Raw genomic sequence first — 17,677 nt, 5'->3', positions numbered from 1 at the left:
ATTAAGGAGAGAGATAAAATGTATTCATGAGTTGCTTAATGCCTTGCGTACCAGTAACATTCATGTGAATGTCATAAAAAATATATCCCTTATCAGGCCCGTAGCCAGCCCTAAAACTTAGGGGGGGCCTGCTGAAGTTAGGGGGGCCGATACAAACATATGATAGAGTTCATAAACATATTATACTTGTTTTGCAAGCCTACTGTAAAATATTTAGGGGGGCAGCAAAAATTTAGGGGGGCGATCCCCCTAGACCCCCCTGGATACGGGCCTGTCCCTTATTAAGGGTTGTATTAATCCTGGAGATGATGAAATTTGTTAGTGGATGCAGGGCAAGACTTAGTTCTACTATTTCTCCTTAGGTAACAGCACCTTAATGACAGAAAAGACTAAAAATGTGTTGTCTCAGTTGATGGCAGGTCTAAGGCAGTATTCAATTACAAGACAAATGTGTTTGTTTTGACGATAAACAATTAGCAACTTCAAGATCGAAAAATGGAAAACCTTTGCCTTTGATCCCCGGTCAGTGTTGCCAACCTGAAGCAGCATAAATCCCTCCAGAACAACAGAATTTCCCTTTTTCAGTCCTAATGTTGCACATTGCAAAAAAATTGTTTTTATCAGTAATGTGAATGCTCTCCTCTAACGCGCGCACAATAATTATACCCTATATAACAGTCTAGACAGTCTTTTTAACAGTAAATGAAACCGGTATTACAGTACGCACATAGGAAAATGACACCCAGAACGCAAAGGGTTAATCGATTGCATAAAAGCGCTTCTCATTATCTATTAACTTTTTTTTTTTTTTTTTTTTTACAGCAATCAACGTTTAAATCGAAAATGGTCGATTTCTAACCCTTTCGATGGATGGATCACCTTTATCATCGATCTTGATAGATGTAATTTTGACCCTCCACATTCTGGTCAAAACTGATGATGTTCCATCAAGTAGTTCTTGAGATTTTTTTTTTTTTTTTTTTTGGTCTTCCGAACGAAGGAACAAGAGGACACCAGAAATCTATTGTTAGAGCGTTGGACTCACGTCCGCGTGGTCCCGGTTTCGATATCCGTTCCGTATTTCCATATTTTCGGCGTCCACTTAGTGTCGTCAGTCAAACTGAGGAGTCACGTGAATAAAAGACATTACAACCACTAGGTCTAGAAAGCTCTTGATACGCATGTTTGAGACAGAGCGACGTAGTGCAGTGATCACGTGTTCATCGTTAGGCTTGACGTATTCAGTCGGCCACAAAAAGGGATGTTACGCCAAGTGGCTGGTTTGTTGGTTGAACTAACGAATATATAGGGTGAATACAAGAGAGACGACTTTTGGTTGATGAACCACAAACTCGCTTGAAACTAAGCAGGTTCATACAATATTTTAATCAATACATTCACCATAGGTGCTGGAAACGGACATATTAAGTTCCAATTAACTAGTCAACCGGAACATCATATATTTTAATTAGCCCTCCACGTAGGTCTAGTGGCTAACGCGTGCGACTATGGTGTGCATGATCATGGGTTCACTTTCTAGTGAAAGAGCATTAAATACACTACAGTAGTTCGGATTCCACCTTAAAACTGTAGGTTCACGTCTCATACAGTCTTGGTGCTGAAAAGGGACGTTAAACTTCAATAAATAAATAAATAAAAGTTTTACCTACTGTAGTAGTCATCTGAAGCTTTGCACATGAGATTTACCCTTCCTTGTTTCAACGTATTCAACACGATATGAAACTAAGAATTTAAAGTTTAGTATAGTAACAAAAGAATCGTGAACGAAAAGCTAGGTTTATCTAAATTGATTATAGACGTGTTACGTGTTATATTATTATCGTGACCTTACTTTTTTTAGTATGGTAAATAAAAAGTCATAAAATATTGTCACGGTGAGATAACCCTCGTCTAAGGCATTCTTTTAAAGTTAATCTCCCCAAGTCAGTGCAACGTTGAGTTTTTAACGATATCGTACTTTGTGGAATTGCATAAGTAATGCATTAAGATAATATTCAAACCGGAAGAAACCATAGCATCGACTGAGAGCCTTCATCCTAGTTGCACAGTTGGTAGGCCCTATGTAGGGTAATGGTCGGCATGATTGGCAAATGGTTGCAAAGGACGTTGGCCCGACGCAGTTTTAAAGTGTATCTGTTAACCAACAATTTGCCCATCATTATCAAAACTTTTCGTTCTCGAACTCTTTTTTTTTTTTTTCGGGGTTGACGTTGGCAAACGTCCGGCAAAGCGGAAAACCTTACAACGTAGGACGACCCTATTGCTGCCCATTGTTGGGCCTATCGTCTTTACTGCTAGGGCAGTTGTGGCCTTCCTCCTGTAGTGTTGTGTCACATTCATATTAAGCAAACCAATTGGTCAAGATAGGTTGGATTCTGTGGATAAGCCCACCATATACAGGGTATTAAGGGAATAAAGCGACAAATTTAGCAAACGTGTTCAGGACCTCAATGCAAGAGAAATGTTTTTATTTGCGATTCTGGACGGAAACTTCAAATTACGGAAATGGGATCAATTTAAGATAGTTAGTGGAATTGGTGGTAGGGTGACTATAGTGAATAAAGAACTGACAAACTTCGCATACGTGTTAGGACCTTAAGACAAGAAAACAGTGTCTCTGCGATCTTGGTCGGAAACGTCTAATTAGAGCCAATTTTAAAGTAAATATTAGTCTAATTGCTTGTAGAGTTGTTTATTTTTATCTTGGCTGAGTGAGTCTCTGTAATTAGGCGTTTCACACCAAAGTTACAGGTAAACATTTTTCTTGCTTTCAGGCCCTGAACATTTATGTGACGATTGTCTGCTGTTCTATTCAGTGTAGCCACCTTACGGCCAATTCGACACGTATGTGAAGTTTGTTGATTTATTTTCTGAACATCCTGTATAGTGTCATTTTGATTTACTGATTACTTACTAGATTGATTGATTTTCGGAAAATCAAATGAAGGACGAACTCATGCGATCTGACATTACACACGTTGATATTTTAATGGTAAGATAAATCCTATGCAAATTCCTACAGTAGGTCTTTTTCCATCATGTATGATTCTTGCTACTAAATGCAATGATATGTGCATTAAGTATGTTTCCGAGTGTTAAGTTTTCAATATTTTAAAGTAAGTATTTACTCACTTTGTTCGATGTTTCTCGGCTCTTCGTCTTTGCAACAGCCATTCAACCATTTCAGAGTTGTTCGCCTGCACTGCCATGAGCAACGCATCTTCGATGTCTCCAGCGCCTTTGTCCAACAGAAGCTGAACCATATCTTGGTCTCCCCGTAATACAGCCACCTGCAGTGGTGTCTCTCCTCGGTGATTGGAACATCCTAAAAAGGTGTCTGGATACTCCTACAAAGAACCAAAATTAAGATATTAAATTAAAACTTTTTATATGACAAATTCTTATTACCAAATTTTTCTTCAGTTACTTTCCCGAACTGAAGTACAGAATGTCTTGGGTATAAGCATGAAGTGTCCAGTGAAAGAACAATCTTCTAACTCAGTTTTCGGTTTTCGTCTGAAATACAGGAAATTTGATACCAATCAGACAGAAAACGAATCAAACTAATAACGCGACGGTTCTTTAGATGAGCCTTTCTGCCAGAAAACTTTGTCCGGGGGTGGGACAAAACCAAAATGTGAGGGAGGGGGCTACACTGGGATGCTATTTGTTAAGAGGTGTGCCTTTGTCAAGAGTGCCATGTAATCGCAATTTAATATACCTTTGCTCCGGAAAGGGGCGGCTGACATAGTTCCGAGGAGACGCAAAGCCGCCACATAATATTATGCCTAGTAGAAACACTACCTTAGATATTTGAGTTAGAATATCTATACAGTGAGAGTAAACAGACAAGTGTCATCCATAATTGTCTTTCTTGAAAAACTTGTGATGTGACGCTAGCATTTTCAACGAACTTAAAAAGTTCGTTACTGAGTTCTTTATGTCTGTCTGTCTGTCTGTTATTTGCAGATTTTTCAATTTTGAGCCCTCCATTCGATAGAACATCAAAAACTATCTAAAAGAAGTGATGGAATTTTTCGCGCCACTCTTACCGTTCCCGAGATATTGGCCCAAAAAGTTTCGATTTTGGGAGATTTAAGGAGTCATGTCTCAGGAACCTAAGTCACAGAGAGATAACATTGGTGTTGATCAACACCTAAGAAGATGGTAAACATTTTGGTATCAAATAGTGACTGGTGGCCACTGGCCAACTGGCCACCGTTCCCCAGATATTGGCCAAAAGAAGTTCGAATTTCGGGAGATTTAAGAAGTCAGATCTCGGGAACTTCAAGTCATAGGGAGATCATATATTTTGCGAATTTTTCAATTTTGAGCACTCCATTTTGAACATGTGTCTTCGCAAAACAACATGTCCTAGAAGGTTTTAACAGAACTCTTAAACAAAACATGTGGAAAAAATTGAGTACTAAAGGAAATTACAAATGGATAGATATATTACAATAACTGTTGAATGAATATAATAATAAAGTGCATAGAACTTGGTATAAAGCATGTAGAAGTTAATAAGAAAAAATAATTTTTTAAAAAATTCGTTCTGGCAATGCTTTTGAAGCATTGTCATTTGGTTTCTTTTTCATTCTTCCTGTGGACCTTTCATGGATATCTGGTCAGTGCTACACTGAGAGAAGTTATTTTTTGGAGGGCGGGGTGGAGGGTTACTCCAATACTGTCAACTAAATATTACCTCTTATATGTAGGATGTCTCAGAAAAATCTGTAACTTATAGCATAGTACTGGGTAATTCAATAGTACCTCCCACGTTTTAAAGGCTAACAAAACAAAAGGTATTCCAGATAGAATGTTAGTTTCTCAAAAATGTAAAACAGTTTATAATGAGGGTGAAAGGGCAGGTCTTCTTGCAAAATTGAATTGCATAATACTTGCCTTAACATTGAAAACTTATTGTTAACAAAGACAAACAATGTATACGAATTCTTTTGTGCATCATTCCAGAAAAAAATGATGACACTATTTCAGGGAAAAGTATTCATTTTATTTTCGTTATTAAATAAAGGGAAGGGCTTAGCTGGCACTTGACCGGTTTTCCAGAGGAGCCAGTCCTCCCTTAGCCAGTGGTTAGATCCCAGCCCATCCATTTCATGGAGATCTACGTTTGAAAAAAAAAAAAAAAAAAAAACTTCTCTTATAAAATAACATTATTTTTTTCTTTTTTAATATGTACTTCCTCAAAAGCAGAGACAAGCTTTTATTTTTAATTTTTACATAGACAGTACTAACTACTAATTCACGGTTGAATTCAAAACAAAAACTACAGCGTATGTTTCCTGAATGGAAATTACAAACCGGAAGAATTAAAAAGTGAAAACCTACTAATCTGAAAAGGAAAAACAACGGGGACAGTCTGAAAAATTTCGAAAATTGGTGAAGAGGGCGGAGCATCTTCATCTGAAACAAATAACTGATAAGCAGGTTATCCAACCATGCGATAATTTATCATGATATACAATAATTTAACTCTTAACGCTATAGCTATACGATACTGTCATTGAGATAATTTATGAATCTCATCTATTAAAATCCTACAATAGCAATTAAAAGCGCCCGAGCTCCAGCGTATAACTATGGCTTTCAAATCTTTCATTTACGGTTATGTGTGATTTCACGTTTAACAAAGCCAAACATTTAAGTACGAGTACTTTAAATAAATTAGTTAACTATATCTTTTTCACAAAGTTAATGATATAAAATTGTTGTTCAAAGCCTTTGTATTTTAATAAGCCTTCTCTAAAATCAATGCATATGAATTGTGCTTCCATCTTCCGAGTTCTTTTAAACTATATGTTGTGGACGTTTACATGTTCGTGGTCAATCCTTTCGACAATGAAATCTCGCAAACTACAGGCTCTAGGAAGATGACGTTTTCACTGGTCGATTGGAAATTTTGCGTAGATTGTCCAGTTCTAATTGAATATTAAAAAAAAAAAAAACAAGACTGTTATTTCTTTATTACAATTATTTAGAGGTGCACTGGAAGTGTTGGAATTTTTAAAAAAGCATCATATCCTATGCGTTATACATTCCAACACAACAAGGTTGTATATTGGGGTTGTATATCTCTCAGGCATTTGTTTGATGGGCAAATGATGAAATACGAACAATAACCATTTCTCTAAACTAAGATGGATCTTTATTGTTCGGAGTGTTTTGCTCAATGAACACCATATATATCAATGACATTATAATTAATTGTGTATGTAATATATTTGCTTATTACATACTGCATACAAGAAGAAAGAAAACACTGATCATACATGAGTCAGAAATGGTACCAAATCTAAAATAATTGAAGGAAATAAACTTGTAAATCTCTTTCTCCATTCATTGACATACTGCAGTCCCCTTTTTCTTCGTCATTGGAGTATATCTTTTTTCTTCTTTACAGGAGGTATTTCTTGCCCCACTGACCTACGGATTGAAACTGAAATTCAAGCATATTAAAACTTTTCGTGGCGGTTAAGTCGAATAAGATTTTCCAACAGAAGTCCATTGCAGTAGCCACCCATTTATCAAAATCAAACAACTGATGCTTTACAAAAACTTTTATTCATCAAAGACACTTCACCTACTATTCGGCGAAACTGCCGATATGCCGAATTATAATTACTATGCTAATTAGCGCAAAGCAAAGTGGCAAAATTTGCATTCCGTGAACGAAATTCGCTAGGATATGACATCTAACATCTCAACTCCTAAACACAAGATCTGAATTCTCGAATCCGGAAGCAGGCTTATTTCTCGGAAACAGACCAAGATATTGAAAAATTAATCGAAAAACTCTTCCCTTTACAATACCCCTTGTCGATTGTCATTACGATACATACATATACCAAATTTAATATGCCTACCACAATTCTAAGTCCAACCGAAAGTACGCTCATAATTTCGCAAACGGTGCGAAATATTGAAAAAATAATCGAAAAATCTCTCCTTTATGCACCCCTTGCCAATTTTCATTACGATACATACATATACCGAATTGCATCTCACTCGACAATTAGAGTTGTGGTGGCTCAATGGTAGAGCATTCACCCCTGGTGTGCGGGGTTCCTGGTTCGATCTCAGGATCGCGCCATTGGACTTTGTAGTTGACAAACACCGTTGTGTGTAAGTTTTCCCGGGTTCTCCCGTTTCCTCCATGTTTCTTCATCCCACCATTTCATTCATTTCTCATAATCACCGTGTTCTGTAGCCTACCCGGCATAATCATGGCACGTAAAACTAAAAAAAAAAAAAAAAAAAAAGAATCATTTTTCTCTCGACAATTCCAACTACAATAGGAAGTAGGATCATATCTCGTAAACGGTGCGATATATTGAAAAAATAATAGAAAAAATGTCCCCTCTATAATACCCCTTGCCGATTTTTATTAAGCTACATACATACGAGGGCTGTCTAAAAAGTATCCGACCTTTGGCCAGAAAAATAGTTGCGAATACCTGACAGATTTGGGACCCTAATCCCCTTCAAAGTAGGCCCCTTGTGCTTCCACACACTTAGCCCACCGATCCTTCCACTGCTGGAAACACCGCTGGAAGTCTTCTTTTGGAATGTTGTTCAGCTCCGTCGTCGTGTTCCGCATTATGTCTTCTCTACTCTCAAAACGGGATCCCTTCAGAGGCGTTTTCAATTTTGGAAACAACCAGAAGTCACAAGGAGCCAGGTCTGGAGAGTAGGGAGGTTGGTGAACGGTTGTAATTCCATGTTTGGCTAAGAACGTGTGGATCAATTGGGATGAATGTGCTGGGGCGTTGTAATGATGGACGTGCCAGTTCTTCGCTGTCCACATGTCTGGCCTTTTGCGCCGGACTGCGTCACGGAGTCGCCTGAGAACATCTTGATAGCACTCCTTTGTCACTGTTTGTCCTTCCGGTACGTACTCGTGATGCACAATTCCAGGGGCATCGAAGAAAACAGTCAGCAACACCTTGATTTTGCTTCGCACCTGCCGCGCTTTCTTCGGCCTTGGAGAATCGGGATGCTTCCATTGAGACGATTGTTGTTTTGTTTCTGGGTCGTACCCGTACACCCATGACTCATCTCCAGTTATCACGGAATTCAGATACCCAGGATCAGTGTTGGTGGTGTCCAGAAGGTCCTGTGCAACGTCAAAACGGGTGTCTTTTTGTTCCTGAGACAACAACTTGGGTACAAATTTAGCAGCCACTCGTTTCATGTTCAAATCGTCACGCAAAATTGCATGTGCAGAATCTTTACTCACTCCAACATCTTCTGCAATCTCCCGCACTGTCAAACGGCGATCTGCCATCACCAAATTTCGCACCCGCTCAACAACAGCTGCATTCCGAGCAGTTTGGGGCCTGCCGCTACGCTGCTCACTCTCGACTGATGTGCGGCCATCTTTGAATCGGTTGAACCATTGTTTAATTTGTGTTACACCCATCGCATCTTCTCCAAACACCTGCTGAATCTTACGAATTGTTTGGCTTTGAGGATCACCCAGCCTTTGACAGAATTTGATGCAGTATCTTTGCTCAATTCGTTCAGTCATCTTGCGAGAAACACTAAATCCGACGAACACTACCAACAGCATCTCACTTCGCGACCACCAGCTCACGACTGGCACACGCGCACGCGGTGAAAAAATTCAAGCATGCGCATAAGGTTCCTCCTTTCACCGTGCACGGTGGCGCCGCCTGAGAATCACTACTTTGCGTGGAAAAAATTAAGGTCGGATACTTTTTAGACAGGCCTCGTATACCACATTTCATTTCCCTACGACAATTCTAACTCTAAAACCGGAAGTAGGATCATGTGCGACATATCGAAAAATAATCGCAAAATCTCCCCTTTGTGATGTCCATTTCCTTTTTTTCTTTTTATCAAATTACATACATGTATCATATTTCACCTACCTACAACAATTCTAACTTCAAAACTGTAAAGCATTCACCGCTAGTCTACGGGCTAGCGTGCACGACTTTGGTGTAAAGGGTCCTGTTTTCGATTCCCAGATGGAGCATACAGAAAGAATAGTTCAGATTACATTTTAAAGTGTAAATCGACATCTCATATAGCATCTCTGCTGAAAACGGGCGGTAAAGGTTAATCAATTAATCAATAAAAACCAGTAGTAGGATCGAATCTTGCAAACGGTACGAGATATTGAAAAAAATGACTGAAAATATCTCTCCTTTATTACACTAGTTGCCGATTTTTATCAAGATACATACATAGACCTATACCATATTTCACGTCCCTACGACAATAATTGTAACTCCAAAACCGGAAGTAGAATCATATCTCGCAAACAATGCGAGGTACTAAAAAAATCGATAAAGTCTCTGCTTTATGATATCCCTTTGTCGATTTTCATTACGATACATACATATACCAAATATAACATACCTACGACAATTCTAACTCCAACCGGAAGTAGGCTTAAATCTTGCAAACGGTGCGAGATATTGAAAAATATCTCCTCTTTATGATACCCATTGCCAATTTTTATCAAGACGTCTTTCACTTGTGTCTGTAAAGGGACATGTATAGATCTTATGAGGAATGACAAGGAGATTCATGCTCATATGTGTATGATGCGCTGTGTAGAGAGCACAGATTCAGCTAGTATACGATAATTTTAGAACGCACTCTTTTTGAATGTACAAATAAATTGTAGGTGTACATTAAATCTTATAAAACACAAACACTGAGTTTTTAACAATCATTCCTGTTAAAATAAATCAATAATTATTTGAGAATTGGCAAATTACAAGCCTGCATACGTCCTTTAAATTCAATTACCTTTACGAGGGGCGGAAATATTGTTGTTCACAGTAGTGTTAGTCACGGGCGTAAATAAGGGACAGATAAACCCCGCATTGCGGGGGGGTCTCAAGCCATTAGGAGGCCCCCAAATCGTGAAGTGGGACGTAGAGAAGGGTCCCCACTCCAGGCTGTCTGCGGAGGGCCCCTAAGCCTTTAGTTACGCCACTGGTGTTAGTAAGGTTTTTAAAAACTGCTGAGAACAGTGACTCCGATTTGGAGTTCGAAACTGGAGATTAGTTGATAAGTTCATTATATATTATTAGTAGTATTATACTTATTTGCACAATTATCATATGCATAACAAACATACAATATTTTTTTTTTGTAATATATGATAATTTTAAAGAACATAATTTATCATATTAAGAGAAAATCGATATTTTTTTTCTGAGCTTGGCAACTCTGCTGATAAGTCCCTTTGATTGCATTACGAACTAAGACATTACAATACTGAAAAATTTTTGTTTGTTCATTTCTCAAATTATAACACCGTGTAATTAGTTCATTTCCAAACTCAGCTTTCAAGATAATTTATTTCCAGTCTGACTTTTCACCGAAATGTTTTGATGTTTCGCAACAAAGTAATAAAAATACTTAACATGTCATATTCTTCATATTTTTTTTATAAGGATGGACTTTTCCTTTCTTTTTATGGAATGTATTACTTCTTTTGTCTTATATATTAACAAGAGAAACAACTGTTTCCTTGCTTTTGTTATGGGAGTTAAAATAGAACATGTAAAGGAATCAATTCAATCCAATATGAACAGAGAACATCATAGATATATTCACGAGGTGGCGGAACTAGCCCGGGGCTGGGAGACTAGAACCCCTCCCCCCAATTTTTTCAGTGACAAAAATAATTTACACTATTATTAAGATATTTTTGAAGGTTTATAAGTAAACTCATGATATATGTATATATCATAGTCTGGGTTCTTGCTGTTACCCCCCCCCAGTTTTTATCTTCTAGATTTGCCACTATCTCGGGGTCACAAGTGGGGGCAATTAAGATTTCTAGGGCCTTATGCAGAGTCGTTCTGATTCGTGATTAGTGTCATACTAAAGAGTTTCACTAACATGTGTTTCCTGTAGTAGTCAGGCTTTTAGTATGGCGCTAATCATACTCAAAAAGACGGTGGGGTGCTGACTGCCACGGGTGCTGACTGCCACAGCCAATTATTGGTGCTGACTGCCACGACTGGCGCTGATTACCAATATCAAGGTGCTGACTGCCACGATGGCGTGCTGACTGCCACGAGCCTGAGAGAAAGTTGCTAGACGTAACATTACCGGACGCCAAGAAGCATGAAAGAAACTAGATGAACCCTAGGATCGTGTTGTTCAGACCAACACCTAACAAAGGTAAACAGGTCTTTGTATGTACACTCATGTCCAAAATTATTGTCGCATGACTATAAATATGTTGTTCTACTAATATAATTTGATAACGAATTCGCCCGGTATTTCTTATAATGTTAGTATGTGTATAATCGGCAAAGACAAGTATATGGTAAATTTCATGTCAAAAGAGCAGTAAATAAGAACAATAAAACGAAAATAATTTTTTCTTGTCCATTAGTTACATTTTATTTTACTCATTATGATTTTCGCATTTATAATTCTTTCCCTATGAAATTTACCACAAATATACATTTCCTGATTATACACATATCAGTATTAAAAGTACTCTGCAAAATTATCAAATTATATTCTTACAAGAAGACAGTTATAGATATGCAACAATAATTTTGGACATGGGTGTACTTCAGTTTTGTCAGGGAGCGGTGCGTACAAAATTGGTACGATTTATGTATTCTCACTTGAACTCCCTATGTCAGCCTGAACTATGTACAGCTGCGCAAATTGTTTCGAGCAGCTCTTGAAAGTTCCATCAAGAAAGCACTGCTGGCTGTCCCTCACAAGGGAAGTTCAGGATAAAGCACTTGTCTGCAGAGATACTAAGCATGTCATTTAAAGTCCCAATTCATACTGATTACAACAAGCTAATAAAATTCCTGTACGGTTGAGAACGGTTCGAGATATTCAACTTGGAGGTTTATATGAGAAAATGAGGATATACGCATTTATACGCGTTAAGTACAACATAATTAGTAACGAATATTGACATACGAATTAAAAGCTATCGAAAGTAACAGAAAAAAAAAGTGTTTCGCAATAACTACCGGTTTTGATAGATACAATTAGTCATTATATTGTTCACAATAATCATAGGTTAGAGATGAAAATTGATCACTGTTGTTCTTCTGTTTTATGAAGAAATGACGAGGCAAAAGACTCCCTTGGACCATGAACATTTTATATGTGCAATTGCGTTGCATCCGTCAAGAGAACAGTTCGCAGAACCAAAGCAAAAAGCAAATTCGACAAGTGATTCAAAGGTTATAGGCCTATAATTTGTTCGTAACCTGCCTTATAGAACGCAAACTGAAACAATCCAATGTATAGCGGTGATCGGAAGTGATTCGTATGGACACGAACTTTATTTGATTGTTTCGTTGGTACATTATAGCGTCCAGATGAAGAAGTTTCATACTATGTACAAATCTCCTGCCATAATCTTTGATTGATCGGAATCAAAACACATCAAATGGTTGCACAAATCGTGTGCAATTCTTTGGAATCTTCTCAACCATTAGGTCTTTGCCATCCGTCATGCAACTTGTAATGGACAATTTGTCTGTGAATGGACCCCAGTAATCAAGCAATAGCAAGTTCAAACCATCAGGCTTCGCCATGGGAGAGAATACTTAACGCATTGAAACGTGCATCCACTCATTTTCTCATATAAATTTCCAAGCTGAATATCTCGAACAGTTCTCAACGTACAGGAGTTTTATTACCTGTTGTAATCAGCATGAATTGGTCCTTCAAATGACATGCTTATTTCTCTGCTGGCGAGCTTCTCCCAAACTTCCCTTGTTAGCTGGTTTCAGACCCTCATATCCATTAAATAATGCAATGAAACAATTAATATAAACAATAAAATGTGCAAATTGTACATATAACAGAAAAGACAATCCCTTTATAAACATCCAAGCGTATGCCGTTCCACTTAAGTGAGCAACTTTGTAACTTATAGGATGCCACATAGATTTGCTGTGATGATTACTAAATTAATCCCTAATTATTCTCTACTAAATTAATTAATAATCATAAATTTAGTATGAGGGATTAATTCCTCTCTTTCCAAATACAGTTTCTCCCAGGCTGGTGGCAGTCAGCATGCCGTCGTGGCAGTCAGCACCTTCATATTTGCAATCAGCCACAGTCGTGGCAGTCAGCACCAATAATTGGCTGTGGCAGTCAGCACCCGTGGCAATCAGCACCTATCCAAAAAGACTCTGCATAAGGCCCCTAATGTTTTAGCAATATGTATACAAAAATTAAGTTGATAAACACAGAATTTTAAACAGATGTAGTTTGTTTTTATTATTATTATTATTATTATTATTATTATTATTATTATTATTATTATTATTATTATTATTATTATTATTATTATTATTATTATTATTGAGTTGATCAATTGTATGAGTTTTGCCTTCTTTAATCTAGGTAATTAGGTATACTTATGATGACCGCTGTCAAAAAAAAAAAAGAAAGAAAGAAAGAAAGAAAGAAAGAAAAAAAAAACTCATAATATATATGAATTATTGAAATTCTCTTCTGAAGATAGCCCGTACTGCTCTGAAATGACCGAAAATTATCGCTCGAAAGGAATATACGTTTTTGCGAGGCAGATGAGACATTTGAAATAGTAAGAGCGAAATCAGTGAAGGTTTGTTTCGTGAAAGGTAGGAAATAATCGTCCATTTATTTTGAAACTGTATTTTCTGCCGATGATCGGAGCACTTCAAATAAATGATTCCGAACGGGAAAAGAATAGCAAAGCATAAATGCTTGTTTATGCTCCCATTTCTCACATAGAAATTCGTGATTAGCGAAGTCTATGACGGTATAATATGGACTGCCTGAAAACGGGTTTCACGTGTTGTAAGGATGAAGAGAGTCTGCCTTATCCAGAGTATTTGATATGTAAAGAAAAAACAGTGAATGGGTGGTGTCATACAAAATTGTCTTTACTACTAGTAAGTCACCATAAGGGAAAAGTTATAAAGCACAAGACTAGGCACTCAAAAAGCCGAGCATTGAACTTAAATACAATCTCTAAATAACAAAGAGAAAAATATAATACAGCAAAATCACGTAGAAGGTGTACTAGGGTATCTCTGTTATGTCTTGAGTGTACATATTTATCAGTTCTTATGCACGACCTCCATTTTTACAGAACCTGTTTGTGTTAACCTTTATCTAATATCTTCCCCCTTCCACCTAACTATAACTGCTCTACATGGAAACGTGTTATCAGTGTGTATTATTATTCTTTTTAAAGAAAAACCGTACGTGGAAACAACGTGTCTCAAACGGCATTTTAACGTCGATTCAGCCAGGAAGGATTTTTTACAACTGAATTAGTGTAGCCGTTTTTCCCCATAAAAGCAAATAATAATAATAATAATAATAATAATAATAATAATAATAATAATAATAATAATAATAATAATATCGTGTATACTATTTTAAATATGACCTAAACCATTCTTATCAATATTCAAAGCACACAGGAAATGCGTTATTAAATTCCCGGTTCTATTTTGTGAGAGAACGCACGAAAAAGGCCGGCGCAAACCTCATCGAAAACTCATACACTCCTTCTCTATTTGTTAAGAACAATAGAAACGGGAGTGTCATTCAAGAGCGCCGATTTCTCTGTAAATTTGGAGGGGGGGGGCATTCAGATGCAGAAGGTATATATATATGAGGATTTTAAGACAAATTGCATTCAAATTATGCCAAATATTGTATATTCATAAATACAATAGAGGAGCCCGCATGAGCTTTGGGGGGCCCGGCCCCCAGGATCGGCGCCCTTGGCGTCATTTCAGATTTTGCTTGGAAGGGGCAAGACCCCTTGATATAAGTAATTTTTTGCGTTTTTCACTGATTTACTATTATTCTATTGATATAATTTATGTAAATCTTAAACTCAGGAGGGACAATTGCCCCTTCCTGTCCCCCTAAATGACGCCCCTGAATAGAAATGGCGACGTAAAAACAATCAAAAAGGGCCGATATTAGAGCATTAACAGAAGTTCATCGCCTGTGTATATCCTAAGGGGAAAGGATTCAAAAATTTTCCATATAAAGCTATTCTCCCGTGCAAAGAACGGGCATTTCTCTTAGTGTACTGCATATGAAAAATATCCATTGTTAAGTAACCGATTAGAATTGTTCGATTTCTCCTAAAAACATTGACACTCCTAACCGTAATACACATAGGGGTATATTATTTGCAATTGATTACCGGCTCCGATGGGTTGAAATAAAACGCAATCGAAAGTGTCACTGTTCATCTCAACAACCCCGAAAACTATAGATTCGGCACTAATATCGTTCATTTTTGATCATTTTTATATACCCCCCCCCGCAACTTCCGGGAGTGAATTTGGATTTAAACGGCATCGGAAGTGTCACTATTTATCTCAGCGACCCCGAAAACTATGGATTCGACACTAATATCGGTCATTTTCGATTATTTTTAAATATCTCTTCCTCTCCCCTAAGTTGCACAGTCAAAGTTAAATTATATATATATATATATATATATATATATATATATATATATATATATATATATATATATATATATATATATATATATATATGGCGGATCCAGGATATGATCAAGGGAGGGGCGAAACCATAGTTTGACGTTTTATTCAGTGTAAAACAGGATTGAAGCCCATTTTATCCAGTGTATATCTGAGCGTCAAGGGAGGGGGCTGTAGCCCCTATAGCCCCCTTGGATCCGCCCTTGTATATATATATATATATAACACCCCAGACCCGAATCTCATCTGTGGTAAATTTGATCGAGATCGCTCTCGTGGTTCAAGAGTTATTAAGTTTCATTTATTTTTTGTATCTCTTCCCTCGCCTCCCCTACATCGTACCGTTATAGTGAAATGATAAAAATCATCCTAGCTCCGAACCTCATCTATGTTGAAAATTTGATCGTGATCGTCGGGTGGCTTAAGAGGTATAAAGTCAAAACATGGTCACTCTCATTTTTATATATAGCATTATAGATAGATTCTTTCTGATATAGCACTATAGATAGATTCTTTCTGATATAGCACTACAGATAGATTCTTTCTGATATAGCATTATAGATAGATTCTTTCTGATATAGCACTATGGATAGATTCTTTCTGATATAGCACTACAGATAGATTCTTTCTGATATAGCATTATAGATAGATTCTTTCTGATATAGCACTATGGATAGATTCTTTCTGATATAGCACTATAGATAGATTCTTTCTGATATACCACTATAGATAGATTCTTTCTGATATAGCACTACAGATAGATTCTTTCTGATATAGCACTATAGATAGATTCTTCCTGATATAGCACTATAGATAGATTCTTTCTGATAGTCAAAAATGTATTCTTATTCATTTATTGCTCCCGTATGCTTTAGACACAGTTGTAGGATAACACAAGGATCTTCTCTTCACTGCAATTTTTTTTCTTTATTTTGTGATAAATAAATGAAAATTATCTTATTTGAGACATGGGTAATTTTTGCCACAATGGTTTAGCTAAAGAACTTACGGAAATATGCGCACTATTTGACAGTTATCAAATGTTGCACAGTGCATAAGGCAATTAATTACAAAATTACTCGTGGCTATATAATGTCGTGGGTATGTTCACGCATAACTTCGACATAGGTGCACTAATTTTGATTTTTTTTTAAAAGAATATCCTTCGGCCGTGGCTTCATGTAAATTTCATGAGGATATAACGATAATCTTTGGAACTAGACCATAAGACTCAACAGCTGACAGTATTAATACCATAATCGTGTGAATGATCACATATAACTTGGTCATAGGTGCACTAATTTTATTGAGTTACATTTTGGTTGAAAGGGTATGCTTTCGCGGTGATTTCACACTAATGATAGTCTTCGGAACTGGATCATAAAACTCTTCAACAGTTAATAATATTAATATCGTAATAAACTGACTTCATTGTGTACGTGTTCACACATAAATTAACATAGATATACCGATTCTAAAAAGTATATTTGTTCACGCATATTTAGTAGGATTATCCATTTTATAGGAAGTCAGTGTCCTCTCAGTACCTTAGGTATTTATCTACACTCCTGGGGTAACAAAAAAGTAGAAAAATTAAACGAACTAAAGAGATAAATAATCGACTTCAAAAAAGTCCTAAAATTTAGATAAATATTTAAAACAAAACACATTATCCTACTTTAAACAATACGCTAGAAAGCAGATAATAATATAAAACACTAAACAGCAAATAAAATAAAGCGCTAAAAAGCAGAAAATAATACAAAGTGTCAAAAAACAGAAAATGATATAAAGCGCTGAAAAGTAGAAAATAATATAAAACGACAAAAAAATCAGAAAATAATATAAAGCTCTTTAAAAAGTAGAAAATAATATAAAGCTCTAAATAGCAGAAAATAATATAAAGCACCAGAAAGAAGAAAATAATAAGCCCTAAAAGCATAACATAATTCATTGCTATTATTTATATCTATCTATCTATCTATCAATCTATATCTATATCTATATAAGTCCGTGCGAGCTAAACAAATTAATACATCATAAAATGTCTTCGAAACTAATTTTACACTATACACAGAGGTAAAAACAAAATAAATACTAGTAAGGAATTATTTTTTGCATTTAAGTGTTTT

At 36.6% G+C, this 17,677-nt stretch overlaps 1 protein-coding gene across 2 annotated transcripts in view; it reads right to left on the bottom strand.

The window, feature by feature from the left end:
- Nucleotides 1–17,677, bottom strand: part of LOC145670585 (short transient receptor potential channel 5-like) — a 119,585-nt gene that overhangs the window by 62,690 nt on the left and 39,218 nt on the right. For both annotated transcript variants that reach the window (XM_081739385.1, XM_081739386.1), the window contains exon 2: nucleotides 3,154–3,368. In XM_081739385.1, the coding sequence (XP_081595511.1) occupies nucleotides 3,154–3,368 (215 nt within the window). The remainder of the gene's footprint in view (nucleotides 1–3,153; nucleotides 3,369–17,677) is intronic.

The sequence above is a fragment of the Thermobia domestica genome, chromosome 14 (genome assembly GCF_964235325.1).
Source record: "Thermobia domestica chromosome 14, izTheDome1.hap1.1, whole genome shotgun sequence".
Classification (NCBI taxonomy): domain Eukaryota; kingdom Metazoa; phylum Arthropoda; class Insecta; order Zygentoma; family Lepismatidae; genus Thermobia; species Thermobia domestica.
This window is presented reverse-complemented; position numbering and strand designations above follow the sequence as displayed.